Source organism: Lepidochelys kempii, chromosome 11 (genome assembly GCF_965140285.1).
Source record: "Lepidochelys kempii isolate rLepKem1 chromosome 11, rLepKem1.hap1, whole genome shotgun sequence".
Classification (NCBI taxonomy): Eukaryota; Metazoa; Chordata; order Testudines; family Cheloniidae; genus Lepidochelys; species Lepidochelys kempii.
Genome location: NC_136390.1, coordinates 60,353,964 through 60,373,306, shown reverse-complemented (window position 1 = coordinate 60,373,306; position 19,343 = coordinate 60,353,964). Strand labels below are relative to the sequence as shown.

At 50.4% G+C, this 19,343-nt stretch overlaps 1 protein-coding gene and 1 long non-coding RNA gene across 9 annotated transcripts in view; one reads left to right on the top strand and one right to left on the bottom strand.

The window, feature by feature from the left end:
* Positions 1 to 5,838, bottom strand: part of FAM117B (family with sequence similarity 117 member B) — a 118,617-nt gene extending 112,779 nt beyond the window's left edge. For 5 of the 6 annotated variants that reach the window (XM_073306453.2, XM_073306451.2, XM_073306452.2 and 2 more), the window contains exon 1: positions 5,062 to 5,837. In XM_073306453.2, coding sequence (XP_073162554.1) covers positions 5,062 to 5,815 — 754 coding nt within the window. In that variant the 5' untranslated portion in view covers positions 5,816 to 5,837. Of the gene's footprint in view, positions 1 to 5,061 lie in introns of all 6 variants that reach the window. The other variant, XM_073306449.2, reaches the window with a different exon arrangement.
* LOC144929133 (uncharacterized) overlaps positions 5,374 to 19,343 on the top strand; it is a 69,096-nt gene continuing 55,126 nt past the window's right edge. For all 3 annotated transcript variants that reach the window (XR_013634440.1, XR_013634439.1, XR_013634438.1), the window contains exon 1: positions 5,374 to 6,142. This is a non-coding gene — a long non-coding RNA (uncharacterized LOC144929133). The remainder of the gene's footprint in view (positions 6,143 to 19,343) is intronic.

Here is a 19,343-nt window from a genome sequence, read left to right as displayed (position 1 = left end):
TTGTTGACATTGCACCCCATTGATCTTACTTCTGGGTCCGGCTACACCATTGCAATTGCTTAGAAATGCTGTGAAAACAGCTCCTGTATTAAGAACATCCACAGCCTCCCTTTGCTGTTCCAGAAAAGAACTCTCTCCCCCTACCAGACTGCTGCTAAGCATAGAGGAATGGAAGATAAAGGGGAAAAAACAACAACAACAGAAGGCACTAATAAGAGCTCTGAGAGGAACCTCTCTGCCTTCCCAAAAGCAGTGTATGTCAATGGTTAGGACAGTGGAAAATCATCTCGTGCTTATTCTACTAAACTTGGCCATTTTTCGTTAAACCTTCTTCACCCAACTTTCAGTTGGCTCCTCTTTCTGTTTGTCTATTTCTGTGTGCTTTCTGGAACAGAGATGGTCTTACCTGTTGTTTGTTTTTACAGTGACTAGCACAACAAAAAATATGTTCCTTTGTGGGAGTTCCTAGATCGCACTATAACACAGGTTACTCTGAATAATAATACACGGTTCTGACAGGGCAAAGGGAGCTAGCAGCTCTACCAAACATAAAAATCCAAGAAAGGGGACACTGTGAAGGAGACAAGAGAGTGGGAATAAAGTGAACAAATTAATCAGTATCTAGACTGAGGGAGTTGGAGAAAGACATTTCTTGTCCTCAGTGAAAGCAGCAGGGAAAAAAATATATGGAAAAAGTACACCCTGTTGCAGTTAATTCACCATTAAGGTAACAAAATCTTTGTTGGTGCACTGGTACTTTGTTCATACTATTTAAGAATAAGAGTCCTGGAGCCAAGATCTATTGAACTCTCACCTAAACAAACATGAAAATCAAGAAACCAATCACATGTGGCTAAAATATATTATATTATATATTTTATACAGCTACTAACTAGGCTACTAGCGGACATAATTACGAAGAGCCATTCTCACGAGAAGGAAAAATTATCTATCTGGTGCCTAATACATTTCTGATCTCTGAAGCATTTAATCAAAGGCTGGTGACCAGTATCTGAAGGTTTTTTCCAAAGAGTGATGCCAACACTTAGCCTCCAGTCAAACTGGAGCACAGAAAAAGGCTTAACGCCAAGAAGAGAGTAAAAGCTGATGGACCTCAACTTCTTCTGAGTTTACAAGTCAGATGCATAGGAAGAACTAGACAGCGGTCACTAAGAAAAAAAAATCGAACAGCAAATCAAGTTAAATGTCAATCCTTATCTAAGACCTAACTCAGTTCAAAATCCCTAAGCTACAAATCAAGACAGCTAGTCATATTTCTAAGCTTTGAGTATCAGTCCTAGTCAAACACTGAGTCAAGCAGGTTGTAGCAAACTTACCCATTCAAAATTTCTCATCAGCTGCTTGCTAGAAAGATCAGACCTTTTAGTAGAAAATTGCACAAAGGTTATGAAGTAGCATCTCAATTTAGAAGCAGATATATTTTGACTAACCCCAAGGCACATTTTAACCTCCAAAACTTGTGGTTACAATCGTGGGTGCAATAGTTTAAGCCATCATTAACCGGTTCCAAAAGCTAGAAAGCTGAGATTACTATTGAGCAGTAGGTTAACTAAACAACACCACGAAGTAGTTTGCAGGTCTCTAGCTCAAATTTTATTAGTAAAACCAGTAAACAATACTCCATGTTTTCCCCCTACACAAGGGGAAAAATAATCTAGTCAACTCATTGTAACTACCAACAATATATAAAGTAATGGACCACTCAGTATAAATAGTAATAACTATAATAAAAAACGAGCTTGGTTTCATAATTCCCAGTCAACACAAAAGCTGCTGTTTAAAATATTTAGACACTTGCTACTGGTTAAAAGCATGTTATGGTACAAAGCGTTTCCACATCCTGATAGAGAACAGGTAGTTCCTTTATATATTTAAGATATGTTTGCACAAATATGTACAATTAGTGACCAAGTTATTGGTATGTTTCCAGACCTTGATTCTTATGTAAACAAAATAAATTAGCCAGATAGACAGCAAAGTTTATCAGTTTTCTAGACTAGGGAACTGAAGACTGCAGACAGGACTGTGCTTCTGTCTAATGGTCTGATAAAGGACTGTACACTGCCACCTGAAACACAGGTTCAGAAGCAATCTTGTATATCTCCCCTGGCCAGATAAGAGAAACATTGAACAAAATGAGGCTTTCAGTCTGGGGGAGGTGAAAGAATTGAAAATTACTACTATTGAGAAACGAATTCTATAGTGTGGATCAGCACAAGCAACTTCATGAGACAGTAACAACTTCAGTAGCCATAACTTGTTGCATGCTTCACAGTCTTGTAGGGAAAAATAATTATAAATACTCCCTCACACTTTTTCAGGCTGAGTTTTTTTACATTCAATTCAATAACACTTCTCTGCATCTGTAATGTGATAACTTTTGAACACCACATCCAATTAATTCCAAGATCACAGGGAATATTCTAGGCATCAATGGCCACACTCTACTGATTTTATTTGGGGCAGAGGGGTGGTGGTCAGAAAATGGAAAGAGAGAAAACAGGGACACATGAAGGCCCTGCTGGCTTATTAGCATAGCCAGAGCCTCAAGCATCTTTGTAATGGTCTATAGATCATTCAAAACAACTACATTCACGGCACCCATTAATGTCTCCCATAATCTCCCCCTGCCAGGAGTTGTATGTCCCTCCATTCCCCCTGCTCCCATACCAGGATCCCCCATTCTCTTCCCAATACCAGCACCTCTGTTTACACGGTCATTCCCACTCCCCCCCCATGCCCTCGATGACAGGGGCTCTGTATCCCTCCTTCTGAGGTCCCTCCAACTTCCCCCAACAAGGAGATGGGAAGTTGCGGGGGGGGGGGGGGGAGGTATGGGAGAGAAGCATAAAGGAGCTTGTGGGGGGGGGGGGGGAATGCAGGGATGCAAAGAGCCCTTGGTATATATAATAAGTTCAGCCTACACAAACTAAACTATGAGGAACGCTCCCGCATACAAACTATTTAAGCCAATACAAAACTGAATATGCAAGCATCTAGTACCATCTTCAGCTTCTACATATCCCTTAAGTTTTCGTTTCCTAGGAAATGTATTTTAATTATCTACACAATTTACTAATAGTAGCATGTGCTGTTCCCAAAATGCTTCATTATATTGAAAGTTTGTCATCACTCCCCTGCACACACATCATTCTGCAGGGCTGACACTGGTGGCAGTTAGTGAGAGAGGCACTGCACAGGCATTTAAAACATTTTGAGTAGCCTAAAATTAATACTTCAATTATCTCCTCCTGATCACAGACTCATGGGCAGCAGCACTATGATGGAAATCAAGGAGTTTTCACTGTTCCCTTTGTATGGTCCCAGTGCAATCTTAGAATCCAGACAACTGTTTGCAAGTATCACACAGCTCATGGGTCTGAATTGGGACGAGTAATCTACAGCAGTGGTTCAAAACCGTTTTTTACTCAAGGACCCCTAAACTTAAATCGATAAACCAGAAAACCGCCAATCAGAGGCGATACATGGGGCAGTGGGGGCACACAGAGTCATGTGCCGCTGCCCCCCCAGATTTCTACCTTCCTTTTGGCCCTGCTCCCTGAACTGCTGATGTAGTAGTATGGCAGAGCACTGGTGTATCTCCTTGGCTAGCTGCTGCCTGCTTATGGAGCCATTGTCGGGAAGCAACCCCTTCTCATGGCAGGGGGAGGTGCCTCTTCTGCAGTGACGCTGCAATTTTTGGTTGCATCCGCCCCCCAACCCAGAAAGGCTGGGTGGCCCATTGATATGCGTCAGGGGGTGGAAATAGTGGGGCTCAAGCTCAGTCCTTGGTGGACTCCCTGAAACCTGCTCAGGGACCCCACGGGGCCCTGGACTCCTGTTTGGGAGCCAGCGTTCTACAGAAGGGCTGAGTATTTTATCTCATTTTCTTCTCCCTCTATGCTTTTTGCTTTCTGTAAATACTAAGAACGGCGTAAAAAAAATACTGCCACTCTGTAACTGAAAGATGATAGAACTAGCAAGTGAAAAGAGTAATAGTGGCATCAGCCATTCACTACATAAACATTACAGCAAGCCAATAAGTGAAGTTAAACTAGTCCTGAAGTCAGACAAGTCTGAGCGCATCCCTATCCTTTCCTCACCCTCCCAAACCTCCTCTGCCCTCCAGAAATACACAGCACTTGTTCTTACACAGCACTTTAAGTACGTAAATTGCTGTTCAAGAAGTTAATCATGTCCCCCTCTGCCACCAAAGCAAAAATCATTACTCCCAAATTACAGACAGACATCACTTTGTCTGATTCTCAAGTGACTTGCTCAAAGACACTTAAGTCAGGGGAGGAACCAGGCATAGAACACAGAATGTCCTGAGTTTCAAGCCCACACTAAACAATACTTTCCTCTGCAGCAAGTGATAGAATGAGGAGCTGGAACATCCAAGGATATGTCTACATGGCAAGTAAAAATCTGTGGCTGGCTCACGCCAGCTGACTCCTTTGAGGGGTCCCAGGCTCCAGCCCAAGCTCAAACAACTACACCATAATAAACAGCACCTTAGCCCAAGCCCTGCAAGCCTGAGTTAGCTGGTATGGGCCAGCTGCAGGTTTTTAATTGCGGTGTATAACATACCCTGACAGAAAAAGTTTCCACTACCACCTTGGATGCAGTGGCACTTCACCACTCAGTGCAGCCACATTGGGCCAAGCACTGCCATCACCCCCAGAGGCTGCATCTCCTACCCACCCTAACCACACAGACTGAGCCACCACAACCCACATTTCCATTGCCCCACACGGACCACTCCCTACCACTTGGGGGTCCCAGCCACCATCGCCGCCATGACCCGTGTTTCCAATGCCCAAGCCAACCACCCCTTTCCACCTGACAGGGTCCCCAGCCACCATTCCCCCCCCCTCCCCTGGCTACCACTGTGCCCACCCGCAGACATAGGGCCTTCCTGCCACCCCGTCATGCAGCGCCCCGCTGTCACACCATCATCCCGCAGACGAAGGGGGTCAGCAAGGCTGCGCCCCAGGGCCTCCTCACTAGGGTCTCCATTGCCCCCCGGCCCTCACTCACCTTTGCAGACGGGGGAGCTGGGGCTCTTCCTCTCCGGGGAGCTCCTGCCCTGCTCTGGGGAGCGCCGCCGCTGGCGATGCCGGACCCTGCCAGCCGAGGCACTGGCACTGCCCTCCGGCAAGGGCGGGGCGGGGGAGGCGCAGGGGGAGAGAACAGAGCTTGGCGGAGGAGGGGGCGGCGGGGGAGGAGGGGGCGGCAGTTGGTGAGGGCGCGGGGGGCTCCCACGCGCTCCCGGGCTGCCACGCGAGGAGGCAGAGGCGGCGGGGCCGCTGCCGCCCCCTCCCCCGGGCGTCTGCGTGGCCACCGCGGGGCCGGCGCGCGCGCTGCCGCCGCCGTTCGGGGGCGCTGCGCGCGTGGGGCTGGTGCTGCGCGAGGCAGGCGCCGCGCGTGAGAGACCCCCGCCTGCGGCGCTCGCGGCGCCGCCGCCGCTCCTCGTGGGGCTGCCATGTTGCTGCTGCTGCTGCTGCTTGAGCTGGAAGGGCACCGTGGCCCGCATGGGCTGCAGGCGGCTGCCCGCTCCCCCGCCTGCCGCCACGGCTGCCCCTCCTCCCCCCCCCAAGGAGGTAGCAGGCGTGGGGGAGCCATTGCGCCTCACGCGCTGGTGGGACATTGCGTGTCCAGCTCCGGGAAGCGGGGCGTCGGGAGAGACCGCGGACGGCTCCTCAAGGGGGTGTAAACACCTCGCACCCCCCCTCCCCGAGCGCAAGGCCCCTCGCGCTGCCAACAGCCGACCCGCCTGCTCCGTGTGCCTCATCAACAATAGTGCCCCGGACGCCCGCACCGCCCTCCGCCGCCCGCCATTGGACACGCCTCAGCCCCGCTCGCGCCGCTACAGCGTCCTGATTGGCTACGGGGCGCGCTCCTGAGTGGCCGGGTGCGGGCTCTTAAAGCGGCACTACGGAAGGTACATGTGCGCGTGCCCTAACCCGCGCCACCGGCCCACCCCGCCTCACGTTGTAGCCCACCCCATCGCCTCACCTGGGCGCTTGTCTCCCTCGACTCCCTCCGCTCTTCTATTCCGCCCCACACGCCCCTCACCTCGGCCTCAGTCCAGCAGGTGCTAGCAGCAGCAGACGGCCAGGTAAGTTATGGTTATAAATCTCTATACGGCCCGTGTGCTCTCTGTACACTCACAACCATCGCTCACACCCCCCGCACTGGCCCCACACATTCACCAAAAGGCATTTGTCGCCCACCACAACAAGTACGTGTGTAGTTTCTAGACCGGGGTGGGCAAACTTTCTGCCTTGAGGGCCACATTGCGGGTTGTGAAACTGTATGGAGGGCTGGGAAGGCTGTGCCTCCCCAAACAGCCTGGCCCCCACCCCCTATCTGCCACTTCCTGCTCTCCTCAGAATTCCTGACCCATCCAACCCATCTCCTTGCTCCTTTTCCCCTGACTGCCCCCTCCCAGGACCCCCACCAATGCCTGCCCCGCTGGGACCCCACCCCCATCCAACCCCTCTGCTCCCTGTCCCTTGACTGCCCCAACCCATATCCACACCCCCAACAGGCCCCCCAGGACTCCCACACCTGTCCAACCCCCCCCGTTCCCCATCCGCCCCATCCAACTACCCACTGCTCCTTGTCTGCCCCCAGGACTCCCACTCCTATCAAACCGCTCCCAGTCCCCCGCCTGCCCTCCTTGAACCTCTGTTCCATCCAACTGCTCCCTGCCCCTTATCCAGCCCCCACACTCCGTGTCCTCTTCCCATGCCGCTCAGAGAGGCAGGACTAGCAGCCATGCCGCTGCACTTCCTGGCGTCAACCAGCCACGCTGCCCAGAGTGCTGGTGGCACAGTGAGCTGAGGCTGCGGGGAGGGGGGCTAGCCTCCCTGGCCAGGAGCTCAAGGGCCAGGCTGGGCCGGATGGTCCCATGGGCCATAGTTTGCCCACCTCTGTTCTAGACCAAGCCATTTTAGAGCTATGAGTTACAGAAGTGGCCTGTAAAAATGAGTTAGGGATGTAAATCCAAGTAGTGGTGTGGCATACCACTCTTTGAACAGATCTTTGATTTAGATCACATATGTGCACATGTAATTTTTTGCATCAGTTACACAACTCACTCATTCTATCTAACAAAATCTGTCTAAAATTCAAGCTAAGGTAGATAGCTGGCCCCCATCACCATAATGACTCACGGTTCTTTAGTGTATTTCTGCTTGGAGCCACCCTGCCCACCCCCGGCCAGGGACTACTATCATTCCTATTTTACAGATGAGAATTAGGGCACACAGAGATCAAGTGAGGTGTGTCCAAAGTCAGAAAAGAAGTCAGAAGATGAATAGGGAATTGAACCTAGGTCTTCAAGAATTGTTATCAAGCTGTCCTAAGTGTCTTTCATTAGGTATAGGACTACCCACTTAATTGTTGTTAGTCCTAAATGCAGTAAATCAGTAATGAGAGCACAGTTACTCAACACCAAAGTTTAGACCATCACTGGCTATTTGTCTTTACTGATGTGGATACCAGCTATCTGGGAGACTTTTGGGATACTGCTAATACTTTTTGTGTAAACTTTTCAGTATTAGTTATCTGATAGATTCCTATTTCATATCCCTGCAATAAAACCTGTAAAAATAACTTGTTAACTGCCTTATAGTTCATATGTTCAGATTATTTGGGAAAAGCTCCTCAACTTTAAACAATGACAAAACTGATACATGAACCTCTCTTACCATAGCTCCGTACCTACCACAACTGGCAAAATAGCCTTCCTTCTTTGTTACTGAAAATAACTTTCTACATTTGAAACTCACTTCAGTAATGGCTTGCAAACACGATATTGCTATTGAATATTATCAGTGTGATTACCTATTTATAATCACATTATCAAGTAAACGTTAAATTGTACCTCATAAATTATTAGTAATATATTGTTACTGTGCTTAGCCTTGCTCTATTAGTATACATTATCTTGTTTGTATTAAGTGTTTTTAAAAATACTTTAATTAAAATATTATGGAAAAATATTCTGATAGAAACAATCCTTATACATCTTTGTGCTAATGCCAAATATTCAGGTAAATCGTTGTGGGCATGAACTCAGGAAGGCCTTAAGACTAAACTAATTTAGGTGAAACTATTTTACACACTAAATGTGTGAAAGACTGGTAACTGGCACAATTTATGTCATTTTAACTGAGGAGCACTATCTCCTCATGGTTGCTCCATGTATGATATTATTTGTCACTGGCTGCCAGGATTGCTCAGTGAATGTCCTTGAGCAATAACAGACAATCTTCACTATTTACCACCTTTCTCCAGTGCTAGAAATTAAATGCAAAAAGTTAATGCAATAAATTAGCTACGCATAGGTCAGGAAATTCAGTAGTAAAGATCTGTACAGCAGTGTTAACATAGCCACATTACATTTGTGACAGTACATTTTACTTGAGTTTTCTGCCCATCTCAGATACTCCTTTAATTGTTTGGGCAAATCACTTGTCCAAAATTTGCAAACTTGAGTGCCTAAAGTTGAGTACCTACAAAGGCGACGCCTGGGAGGCTCAAGAAGGGTCACATACTCCTCCCTAGCCTCCTCCTGCACACTGAACCCCTAATTTCTTCCCCACCCTGGAACCCCAACCCCCGGCCTGAGCCTGGAGCCCCCTCTCATACTCGAAACCGCACGGCTCTATCCCCCAGCCCAGAGTCTCCTGCACCTGAAAAAACTGTTACTCACCTTCTCATAACTGTTGTTCTTCAAGATGTGTTCATGTCCATTCCAATTAGGTGTGCGTGTGCTGCGTGCATGACAGTTGGAAGATTTTTTTCCCCTAACAGTATCAGAAGGGTCGGCCTGGGCACTCCCTGGAGTCGTGCCCTCATGGCGCTCAATATAGTACCCTGCCGACCTGACCTCCCTTCAGTTCCTTCTTGTCAGCTACTCTGACAGTGGGGCAGAAGGGTGGGTATTGGAATGGACATGAACATTACAACTCAAAGAAATGTTTTTTTTCTTCTTCTAGTGCTTGTTCATGTCAATTCCAATCAGGTGACTCCCAAACCTAAGTTACGGGGGTGGGGTCGGAGTTGTCCACTGATAGGACAACTGCTCTACCAAAGGCCGCATTGTTTCTGGCCTGTTGGGTGATCGCATAGTGTGTGGTGAAAGTGTGTATGGAGGACATCGCCTCTGCATATTTCCTGGATGAAAACCTGCGCCCTGGTGGAGTGAGCTGAGGGGAAAGCACCTCTGCCAGTTTGCAACACTTTTGGATTCACGATGTGATCCATGACTAAATTCGTTGAGAAGAGACTGGAAGACCTTTCATTCTGTCTGCTACAGCCATGAAAAGTTGTATAGACTTTTGGAACAGCTTTGTTTTCTCAATGTAAAAGGCTGGATGTCTGCAGATATCCAATGAGTGAAGTCTCTGCTCCCCGCTGCTTGAGTGTGGCTTAGGATAGAACACTGGGAGGAAGATGTCCTGGTTCATGTGGAAATGGGAGACAACCTTCGGGAGGAAAGCTGGGTGTGGCGTGAGCTGAGCCTTGTCCTTATAGAACACAGTGTAAGGAGGCTCTGATGTTAGGGCCTTGAGCTCAGACACCCTCCTGGCTGAGGTTATCGCTACCAGAAATGCGGCCTTGTATGAGAGGTAGAGCAGGGAAAATGTTGCTAGTTGTTCAAAGGGCAGTCGCATGAGCCTGGAAAGAACAAGGTTGAGGTCCCAGGGCAGGACTGGCTGTCGAACTTGCAGATATAGCCTGTCGAGACCTTTGAGGAAACTGCTGACCATAGGGTTGGTGAAGAGGATTGGTCCTCCGTGCCTGAATGGAAGGCAGAGATGGAGGACAAGTGAAGCCTTATTGATAACATGGACAGCCCCTGCTGCTTGAGACGGAGAAGGTAGTCCAATATGAGTGGAATAGAAGTGAGCATCAGGGATGAACGGTGCTGTGCTGACCAAATTGAGAATCTCTTCCAGTTGGCAAGGTACATAGCCCTGGTGGAGGGTTTCCTACTGCCAAAGAGGACTTGTCTAACCTGGTTCAAACAAGAAAGCTCCACCAGATTTAGCCATGGAGCTTCCACGCCGTGAGGTGCAATAACTTAAGGTTTGGGTGCTGGAGACAGCCGTGATCCTGAGTTATTAAGTCAGGGAAGAGCAGCAATGTGACTGGGGCTTCCACGGACATTTCCGGGAGAGATGTGTATCAGTGTTGCTGTGGCTATCAATATTACCACCACTTGATCCCTCCATATCATCAGGAGCACCTTGTGAATGAGAGGGGTAGGTGGGAACATGTATAGGAGACAGCCTCCCAGGGCCATCCCTACCAATTATGGTGCCCGAGCACCTGCTTTTCTCTCCCCCACACACCCCAGGTTCTGGGCTGCACTCAAGGCCTGCGGGGCTGGGGAGGCAGGAGCTGTGGGGGGCCACTTTGGGGGGCCCACAGGCCCAGAGGATTAGTGGGGGGGGCCGGGAGCAGAACGACCCAGCTCGCTTCGCTCCTCCCACCCCAGCTGTGTCGCTCAGGGAACGGGGTTTGGGGGAAGGGGTCCCCCCCTCACTCACCGGCAGCAGTGGGAAGCGGCGCAAACCGGCCCCAGCGTGCTCTACTCCGCCAGCTCCCAGCCACATTGCTACGGTTCCCGCCACCAGTGAGTGTGTGGGGATGGTCCTTTCCCCAACCCCTCCCCCCCCGCAACGCAGCTGGGAGCCAGCAGAGTAGAGCAGGCTGGGGCTGAGTTGCTCTGCTTCCCGCCGCCGGCGGTGAGTGCGGGGTCGCTGGGGGAAGAGTGGAATGGGGGTGGGCTGGGGGCGGAGCAAGGGGGAGAAGGCTAAGAGGTGGGGCGGAGAGAGTTGTCTGGGGCCCCACACCGCCCCAGGAATGGTCGTGCCCCTTGCAGTGGGTGCAGCCTGTCGGGGGGAGTGGCCAAGGGATAGGGCTGGTCGCTGGAGCTGGTGCTGCCACATGTGCAGCACACAGCTGCCTAAGGCACCATGAAATTTGGGGCAATTTGGTGCCCCAAATTTCATGGTGCCCCAAATTTCATGGTGCCCTATGCAGCTGCGTATTCTGTGTCTGCCTAGGGACAGCCCTACGGCATAGGCACCAACTCTGTGGGTGCTCAAGGGCTGGAGCACGCGGGGGAAAAATTAGTAGGTGTTCTGCACCCACTGGCAGCCAAGCTCCCCTCATGCCCCGCCCCACCTCCTCATCCTCCCCTTCCCCCCCCACCTCAAGTGCACAGTGTCCCCGCTCCTCCACCTATCTCCCAGCATTTCCCACCTGGCCGCTTCTGCCATTAACAAGCTCCGGGAGGGAGTGGGGAGGAGCGGGAACGTGGCATGCTCAGGGGAGGAGGTGGAGATTTGTGGAAGGAGTTGGAATAGGGGCGGGGCAGGGGTGGAAAGAGGTGGAGTCGGGGGCAGGGAGGGGTGTCGAGCACCCAGGGGAAAACAGGCAAGTTGGCGCCTATGCCCTGAGGCGTCCTCAGGGAAGGAGGAATGCGTCTGCTATGGAGCCCGGGCTGTGATTCAGGAAGGAGCAGAACTGCTGACACTTCCTGTTGTGCTGTGTGGCAAAGAGGTCTAGCTGGGGAAAGCCCCACTGATGGAAAATGGAGTTCACAACGTCCGCTCGTGAAGCGACCTGCTGAGATAGTCTGCTAACTTGTTCTGTACCCCAGGGAGGTACGATGCTTGCAGGTGTATTGACTGCTCTATGTAGAAGTCCAGCAACATGAGGGCTTCCTGACAAAGGGGAGAGGAGTGTGCACCCGCCCCCGTTTGTTGATATAAAACATTGCCATGGTGTTGTCTGTCATCATGGATACACATCTCCCACTTAAGTGGGCTCAGAAGTCTGACATGCCAGGCATACCACTCTCAGCTCTCTGACACTGATGTGGAGAGCAAGCACCGCCTAAGACCAGAGGCCTTGTGTCCTGAGGTCTCCCAGGTGCGCCTGCCAGCCCGTGTCTGCTGCACACATAACCAACAAGAGAGTCATCTGGGGGCTGACTAAGGGGACCCCTGCGTACACTAGCTGTGGATTGAGCCACCACAGAAGGGAGTTGAGGACCGGGCGAGGCAAAGTCACGACCCTGTCCAAACTGTCCCCAACCAGCCAATACACTGAGGATAGCCATGATTGGAGCAGCCGGAGTCTGAGCTTGGCGTGTTGCACCACATAGGTGCAAGCGGCCATGTGTCCCAGGAGTTTGAGGCAATTCCTTGCTGTGGTGGTGAGGAACTGCCTGAGACTCTGAATGTGTTGTCCAGGGCCCGGAACCTCGACTCTGGTAGGTACGCCCAGGCGTGGGTTGAGTCCAGCACTGGCCCAGTGAACTCTGCCCTCTGAATAGGGGACAGAGTTGACTTCCTTGCATTCAGGAGAAGGCCCAGTTCATCGAACGTTGCAATGAGGAATCTAACTTGTGCATCCACTTGAGCCTTGGAGCGGTCCTTGATGAGCCAGTTGTCAAGGTATGGGAACACCTGTACCCAGTGCCTGCGCAGACACACAGTCATGACTGCCATGCGTTTGGTAAATACTTGAAGCGCTGCTGACAGGCTGAACAGAAGGACTGAACTGGAAGTGGTTATTGTGCTCCACAAACCTGAGGTATTTTCTTTGGGATGGTGTGATTGCTATATGAAAGTACGCATCCTTCAAGTCGAGAGCAGCATACCAGTCCCCTGGATCCAAGGAAGGGATGATAGAGGCCAAGGAAACCATGTGGAACTTGAGTTTCTTTATGAATTTGTTGAGCTCTCACAGGTCTAGGATAGGCCTGAGCCCGCCTTTGGCTTTCAATATTAGGAAATACCGGGAATAGAAGACCTTCCCCTTCTGCTCCTGAGGAACCTCTTCCACTTGCCCCAGCAATAGGAGCGATTGCACCTCCTGTATAAGAAGTTGCTCGTGAGAGGGTTCCTGGGAGGGATGGGGAAGGTGGGCGGGAGGGCAGAGAATTGGAGGGAGTATCCCCTCTCTACCATGTGGAGCACCCAGTGGCCCAATGTAATATGGGCCCACACCTGGTAGAATGAGGATAGACAGGATGAAAAGGTAAGACGGGATGGATCCAGTCTTTGCACTGGTGCATCACCCCTGGGCGCGCCTTTAAAAGGCCGGTTTTGGGCCTGAGGAGGGTTTAGATTGGCCAGAACCCTGATCAGAGGAGGGATGAGGTCTCTTCCTTGAGTTCCTATTTCTCCTGTGCGACCCTTCCTGCCTACCCTGAGGTTGATAATTCCTCGGAGGGGGCTGCGGTCTAAAGTGCCTCTGTTGGGTGGCAGGGGTGTGGAGGACCAGGGACTTCAAGGTGGCTCAAGAGTCCTTGATGCTGTGCAGATGAGTCAGTCTTCTCAGAAAACAAAGACGGGATGTGATAAATGAAGGGGGGGGTAGCCCCGGTTTATGAACCCAACCAGCCAGTTAGCTGTAAAATCCCTCTTGTTGTCTGTTATCTGCTTGCTTTACCTGTAAAGCATTAACAAGCCCACAGGTAAAGGAAAGGAGTGGTCACCTGACCAAAAGAGCCAATGGGAAGGCTAGAATTTTTAAATTTGGGAAAGATAGTTTCCCTTTGTCGTTCTCCGGAGAAGGAGACATGGAGCAGCAATGCTGTGTAAGGCTTGAACCAGGTATGAAAATTCATCTTCCATACCTAGAAGAAATTTGGATAGGGAATGTTTAGACACTGACAAAGTTCCTCCTCTGCCTTGGTGGGTCCTGTGCTTATGGGTGGATTTGCTTGCCTCAGAGGTTCAAGGCAGCCCTCAGTTTGGCCACTTTCGAGGCTCAAATCTACTATTCACTCAGTTAGCCTCATCACTGGCCAGCATGGGGAAAAAGAAGAACAATCCCCGCAATCTCTGCTGATCCACCTAGTGGATCAGGGAACAGGCCGGAGACCTTCCCCTCTGGTGGAACCCACAGTCCAGGGCAACTCCTCCGGTATCAAGTAGGGAGTTGTGGGGATGGAGGGATGGGCGGAACCCGGGCCCGCCCTCTGCTCCGTGTTCCAGCCCAGTGACCTGTGGATTGCAGCTGTCTACAGTGGCTCCTGTAACAGCTGCATGACAGCTACAACTCCCTGGGCTACTTCCCCATGGCCTCCTCCCAACACCTTCTTTATTCTCACCACAGGACCTTCCTCCTGATGTCTGATAAGGCTTCTACTTCTCAGTCTTCCAGTAGTAGCCTTCTCACTCTCAGCTTCTTGTGCTTCTTGCTCCCAGCTCCTCGCACGCATCCCACAAACTGAAGTGAGCTCCTTTTTAAAACCCAGTGCCCTGATTAGCCTGCCTGTCTTAATTGATTCCAGCAGCTTCTTGATTGGTTGCAGGTGTTCTAATCAGCCGGTCTGCCTTAATTGTTTCCAGAAAGTTCCTGATTGTTCTGGAACCTTCCCTGTTACCTTACCCAGGGAAAAGGGACCTACTTAACCTCAGGCTAATATCTGCCTTCTATCACTCTCCTGTGGCCATCTTGCCTGACCCTGTCACATATCCCCCGCACCCCTCTGCTCAACACCACGGGGCTGGGCAACTTGAGACGTCAGGCAGTGTACCCGTGACAAGCGATCTGCATCGCCATGGTGGCTTCCAGCCCAGTGTTGTATGGTGAATTGGTTTCTGTCCCGACAACCTTTCTATCTGGTGACCCTTGCGTTCTTCTCTTTATTTCGCTGCATCCACTGGAGGGGTGCATGGTCGGTCACAAGGGTAAACCGTTGTCTTAGCAGGTAATAATGTAGTGTTTCCATGGCCCATTTCACAGCAAGGCACTTTCTCTCAACCACAGCATACTTCTGCTCTCTCGGGAGGAGTTTCCTGCTGAGGTAGAGGATTGGTTGTTCTTCGTCTCCAACCATCTGCAATAGGACAGCTCCCAATCCTACTTCAGATGCATCTGTTTGTAAAATGAACTCTTTGTTGAAGTCTATGAAGGGGCTATAAGCACAGGGTTACTGCAGAGGGCTGTTCGTAGATCCGTGAATGCATTCTCTGCAGTGTCAGTCCACTTCACCATGTCCAGACCCTAGGCTTTTATCAGGTCTGTCAGGGGACTCGCTCTAGTAGCGAAATGGGGAATAAATCGCCAGTAGTACCCCACCACACCCAGGAATGCCCAGAGTTGCTTTTTCCAATTCGGCCAGGGCCAATTTTGGATAGCCTCTAGTTTGTTTAGTTGGGGCTTGACTGTGCCCCTTCCTACAATGTAGCCAAGGTATTTAGCCTCAGCTAGCCCTATAGCACACTTGGCTGGGTTGGCTGTGAGGCCAGCCTGGCTTAGTGTGTCCAATACCGCTTCCACCTTTTCCAAGTGGGTCTTCCAGTCGGGGGTGTGAATAATCACATCATCCAGGTACGCAGCTGCATAACTGGTATGGGGCTGCAGGAGCTTGTCCATAAGATGCTGGAAGGTGGCAGGTGCAAAAGGACAAACAGTATATTGATGTACTGGTGTAGAGAATGCCATCTTTTCTTTCACCTCTTTGGCAAGGGAATCTGCCAGTATCCCTTTGTTAAATCAAGGGTGGTCAAAAAATCGGGCATTGCATAGGCAGTCAACTAACTCATCAATATGGGGTATGCATCAAGTTTGGATATCTCATTCAGCCGGCGAAAGTCATTAGAAAACCTAGTGGTGTCGTTGTGTTTGGGCACCAACACAATCTGGCTCAACCATTGATTGTGGGACTCTTCTATGACTCCCAGTTCCAACATCCTTTTTACCTCTGCCTTGGTCTCCTTCCTTTTTTGCTGCGGGGACCCGGTAGGGCCTTGCGATATGCTTTGGTGGTCCAGCCTGGTTTGGTTGAAATCACGTCCTGGTACCAGTTAATCATCTCAGTTACCTCCTTATTCTGGTTCGGTGTCAGATCAGGGGATATCCTGATCTGCTCATGTAGGTTATTTCCCTGGATCGGGGCCTCTTGGGCCACTACAGATGCCTCTCGCTGGTGCCAAGGTTTCAAGAGGTTAATGTGATAAATCTGTTCTTGTTTTCGGCGTCTTGGCTGCCACGCCTTGTTTCCAGAAAGTTCCTGATTGTTCTGGAACCTTCCCTGTTACCTTACCCAGAGAAAAGGGACCTACTTAACCTGGGGCTAATATATCTGCCTTCTATCACTCTCCTGTAGCCAGCTGGCCTGACCCTGTCACAACACAATCAGGTTTATTTTTTATTTTGGCTTGTGGATCTCTTCTGTGCTAAGCCCAGATGCTTTTGTTTGCTTGTAACCTTTAAGCGGAACCCCCAAGAAAGCTATTTTGGGTGCTTGATTTTTTGAATTGCTCTTTTAAAATCTAGAAAAAGCCTAAGTTCCAGATGTAATTTTTTTCCTTTTTGTTTTAATAAAATTTACCTTTTTTAAAGTCCTAAGAGGTTTGTGCATGTTTGATAAGCTGGTAGCCACAGCTAATTTCATTTGTTTTCTTTCTCAGCTCTTCTTTGGAGAGGGGTGTGAAAGGGCTTGAGGATACCCTGCAGGGAGGAATTCTCAAGTGTTCCTTCCTGGGTTCAAGGGTTGGTTGGTTGTTTTTTGTTTTGTTTTTTTTCATTTGGGTGGTGGCAGCGTTTGCAAAGTCGAGGTCAGAGAAAAGCTGTAACCGTGGGAGTTTAATACAAGTCTGGAGTGGCATGTATTAATTTTTAGAATCCTTTCAGGCCCCTAACTTCTGCACTCAGAGTGACAGAGTGGGGATTCAGCCTTGACATGGTGGCAGAGCAGTGGGATCATTTTGAACCAGAAGCACAGACCTCAGGATTTTAAAAAGGACACTTGTCCTTTTGGCTGCTTGAAAGCCAGGGAGGTTCCCTCCCCGCTTTTTTTCCTTTGCTGCCTGAGGGGGAACAGGCACACCAAAGAAGCCAGGGAGTCCAACAAACAGATTTTTCTTTTCTTTTCTAGCTTTGTGGCAATGAAATAATTAGGCTAAGAAGAGGGCAGCCTGTGCATGAGGTTGAGGTCTGGCACCAAAACCTGAGAAAAACCAGTCTTCCCAAAGCGGCACGCCATGGAGAAGATAGACCCAGATCAAGCCCAGACATCTGGCTCCATGATGGAAATGAAGGGAGTGGATAGGGGAAAGGGTCAGCCCTCCCCCAACCAAGATCCAGGTGCCAAGCTGGAGGAATGCCCTTAACCCAGAGTTCTGACTTCGGAAGACTGGGATTTCTTCCTACAGACGATGCGTTTGGAAGTGGAGGACAAAAGAGAGGCGAAGCGCTTTGAGTTGGAAGCGGAGGCGGAAATGCAGGCGAAGCGCTTGGAGGCGGAGTTAGAGCTGAAGCGCTTGGAACTGGAAAGGGCTAAGCTGGATCAAGCAGAAACCCTAACAGTCCTTCTCCAGGTACTGCTCCCCATTCCAAGAAATTCCCCACATACAAGGTAGGTGATACAGAGGCCTTCTTAGAAAATTTCAAAAGGGCCTGCCTTGGGTACAACACCCCTATAGACCAGTATATGGTGGAGCTGAGGCCACAACTCAGTGGACCCTTTGCAGAGGTAGCTGCTGAAATGCCTAAAGAACACATGAATGAGTACGACCTTTTTAAACAAAAGGCCAGAATTAGAATGGGACTAACAGCTGAGCAGGCCCGTCGGCAGTTCAGAGCCTTAAGGTGGAAACCAGACGTGGCATTTTCCCGACACGCCTACCACATTGTGAAAAATTGGGATGCCTAGATATCAGGAGCAAGCGTTAAATCTCTGGAAGATCTGTCTCTCCTCATGCAAATGGAGAAGTTCTTAGAGGGTGTTCCTGAGGAAACAGAAAGGTACATCCTAGATGGGAAGCCCAAAACTGTAACCAAGGCTAGGGAGATCAGAACCAAATGGGTGGAAGTGGCAGAGAAGAAGAAAGCTAGTAGCAGGTGGAGCGGATACCAGAAGGGGCAACCCAAGAAAACACCCCACCATTGGGGTCAGCCCAAAGCTCCACCTCGCAAGGAGGAGTCCTCCATACAGCCAGGGAGACCCCAGATGCTCTCTCATCCCCCCCCCCCCCCCAACTCTCCAAACACCCACCTTGCCCTAGCCCACAGTCAGATGGGCGATGCTTTAAATGTAATGAGCTGGGGCATGTGAAGACCAACTGCCTCAAGAGCACCAGCTGACTACAACTCATCACCCCGGAGTCCCATCAAGAGCCTTTGGGTCCAGATGTCTTACAAATACCGCCAGAGCAAAGGGAAACTGAGTGTGGACGGGAGGAAAATTACTGCGTGGAGAGACACTGAAGCACAGGTGTCAGCTATCCACCAATCCCTGGTAGACCCCAAATTCATCGACCCAGAGGCCCAAGTGACTGTGCAACCCTTAAAGGCCAACTCTTTTAATTTGCCTACAGGCAGGTTGCCTGTCCAGTACAAGGGCTGGTCAGGAATATGGACTGTTGCAGTCTATGATGATTATCCTCTTCCCATGCTGCTTCCCATGTGAGGCTAACAAAAAGGGTGCGGATGGTCACCTGCAGCCAGGCTAAACAGGCCTCCACACCTAACTCCGTTCCTGAGCCTCCTACAGGAACCCAGCCAGAGGTGGTGGAACTAGACTCCAGACCAGAGTCTAATGACAGCAGTTGTAGATCCAGTTCCTGGGACCCAGCCAGAACCAGCCCAAGGATCAGAACTGGCAGAGCAGTCAGCACCAAAACCTGTGCTTGCAATCCCACCAGAGTCAGGGGAGCCAGCACTAAAGGGCTCAGCAGCTAAACTGATGCAAAAGGCTCAACCGGAGCCTGAAATACCACCTAGTGCACCAGCGTAGAGCAGTTCAGTCAACGGAAACAACCCCATCACCTGCATCGCTTCCAGTGGGACCAAGCCCAAGTCCACAACCCAGCGAGGAACTAATGTCTCCAGCATCAAGGGAGCAGTTCCAGGCAGAGCAGGAAGCGGATGAGAGACTCGGCATGGAGCAACTCACCGCCTCTCAGCTCTTCTAACAGGTCCAGGTTTGTTATAGAAGGAGGACTCTTATACAAGCAGACTCTTTCTGGTGGGTACAAAGACGACTGGCATCCTCAGAGACAGTTGGTAGTTCCAACTATGTATAGGAAAAAGCTCTTGAGCTTTGCCCACGATCACCCTAGTGGCCATGCTGGGGCGAACAGCACTGAGGACCGTTTGGGGAAGTCCATTGCACTGGGAGGGGGTGGGCAAGGACATTTCTACTGATGTCCAGTCTTGTGAGGTGTGCCAGAGGGTGGGAAAGCCCCAGGACCAGGTCAAAGCCCCTCTCTCTAGCCACTCCCCATCTTTAAGGTTCCATTTCAGCATGTAGCTGTGGATATTCTGGGTCCTTT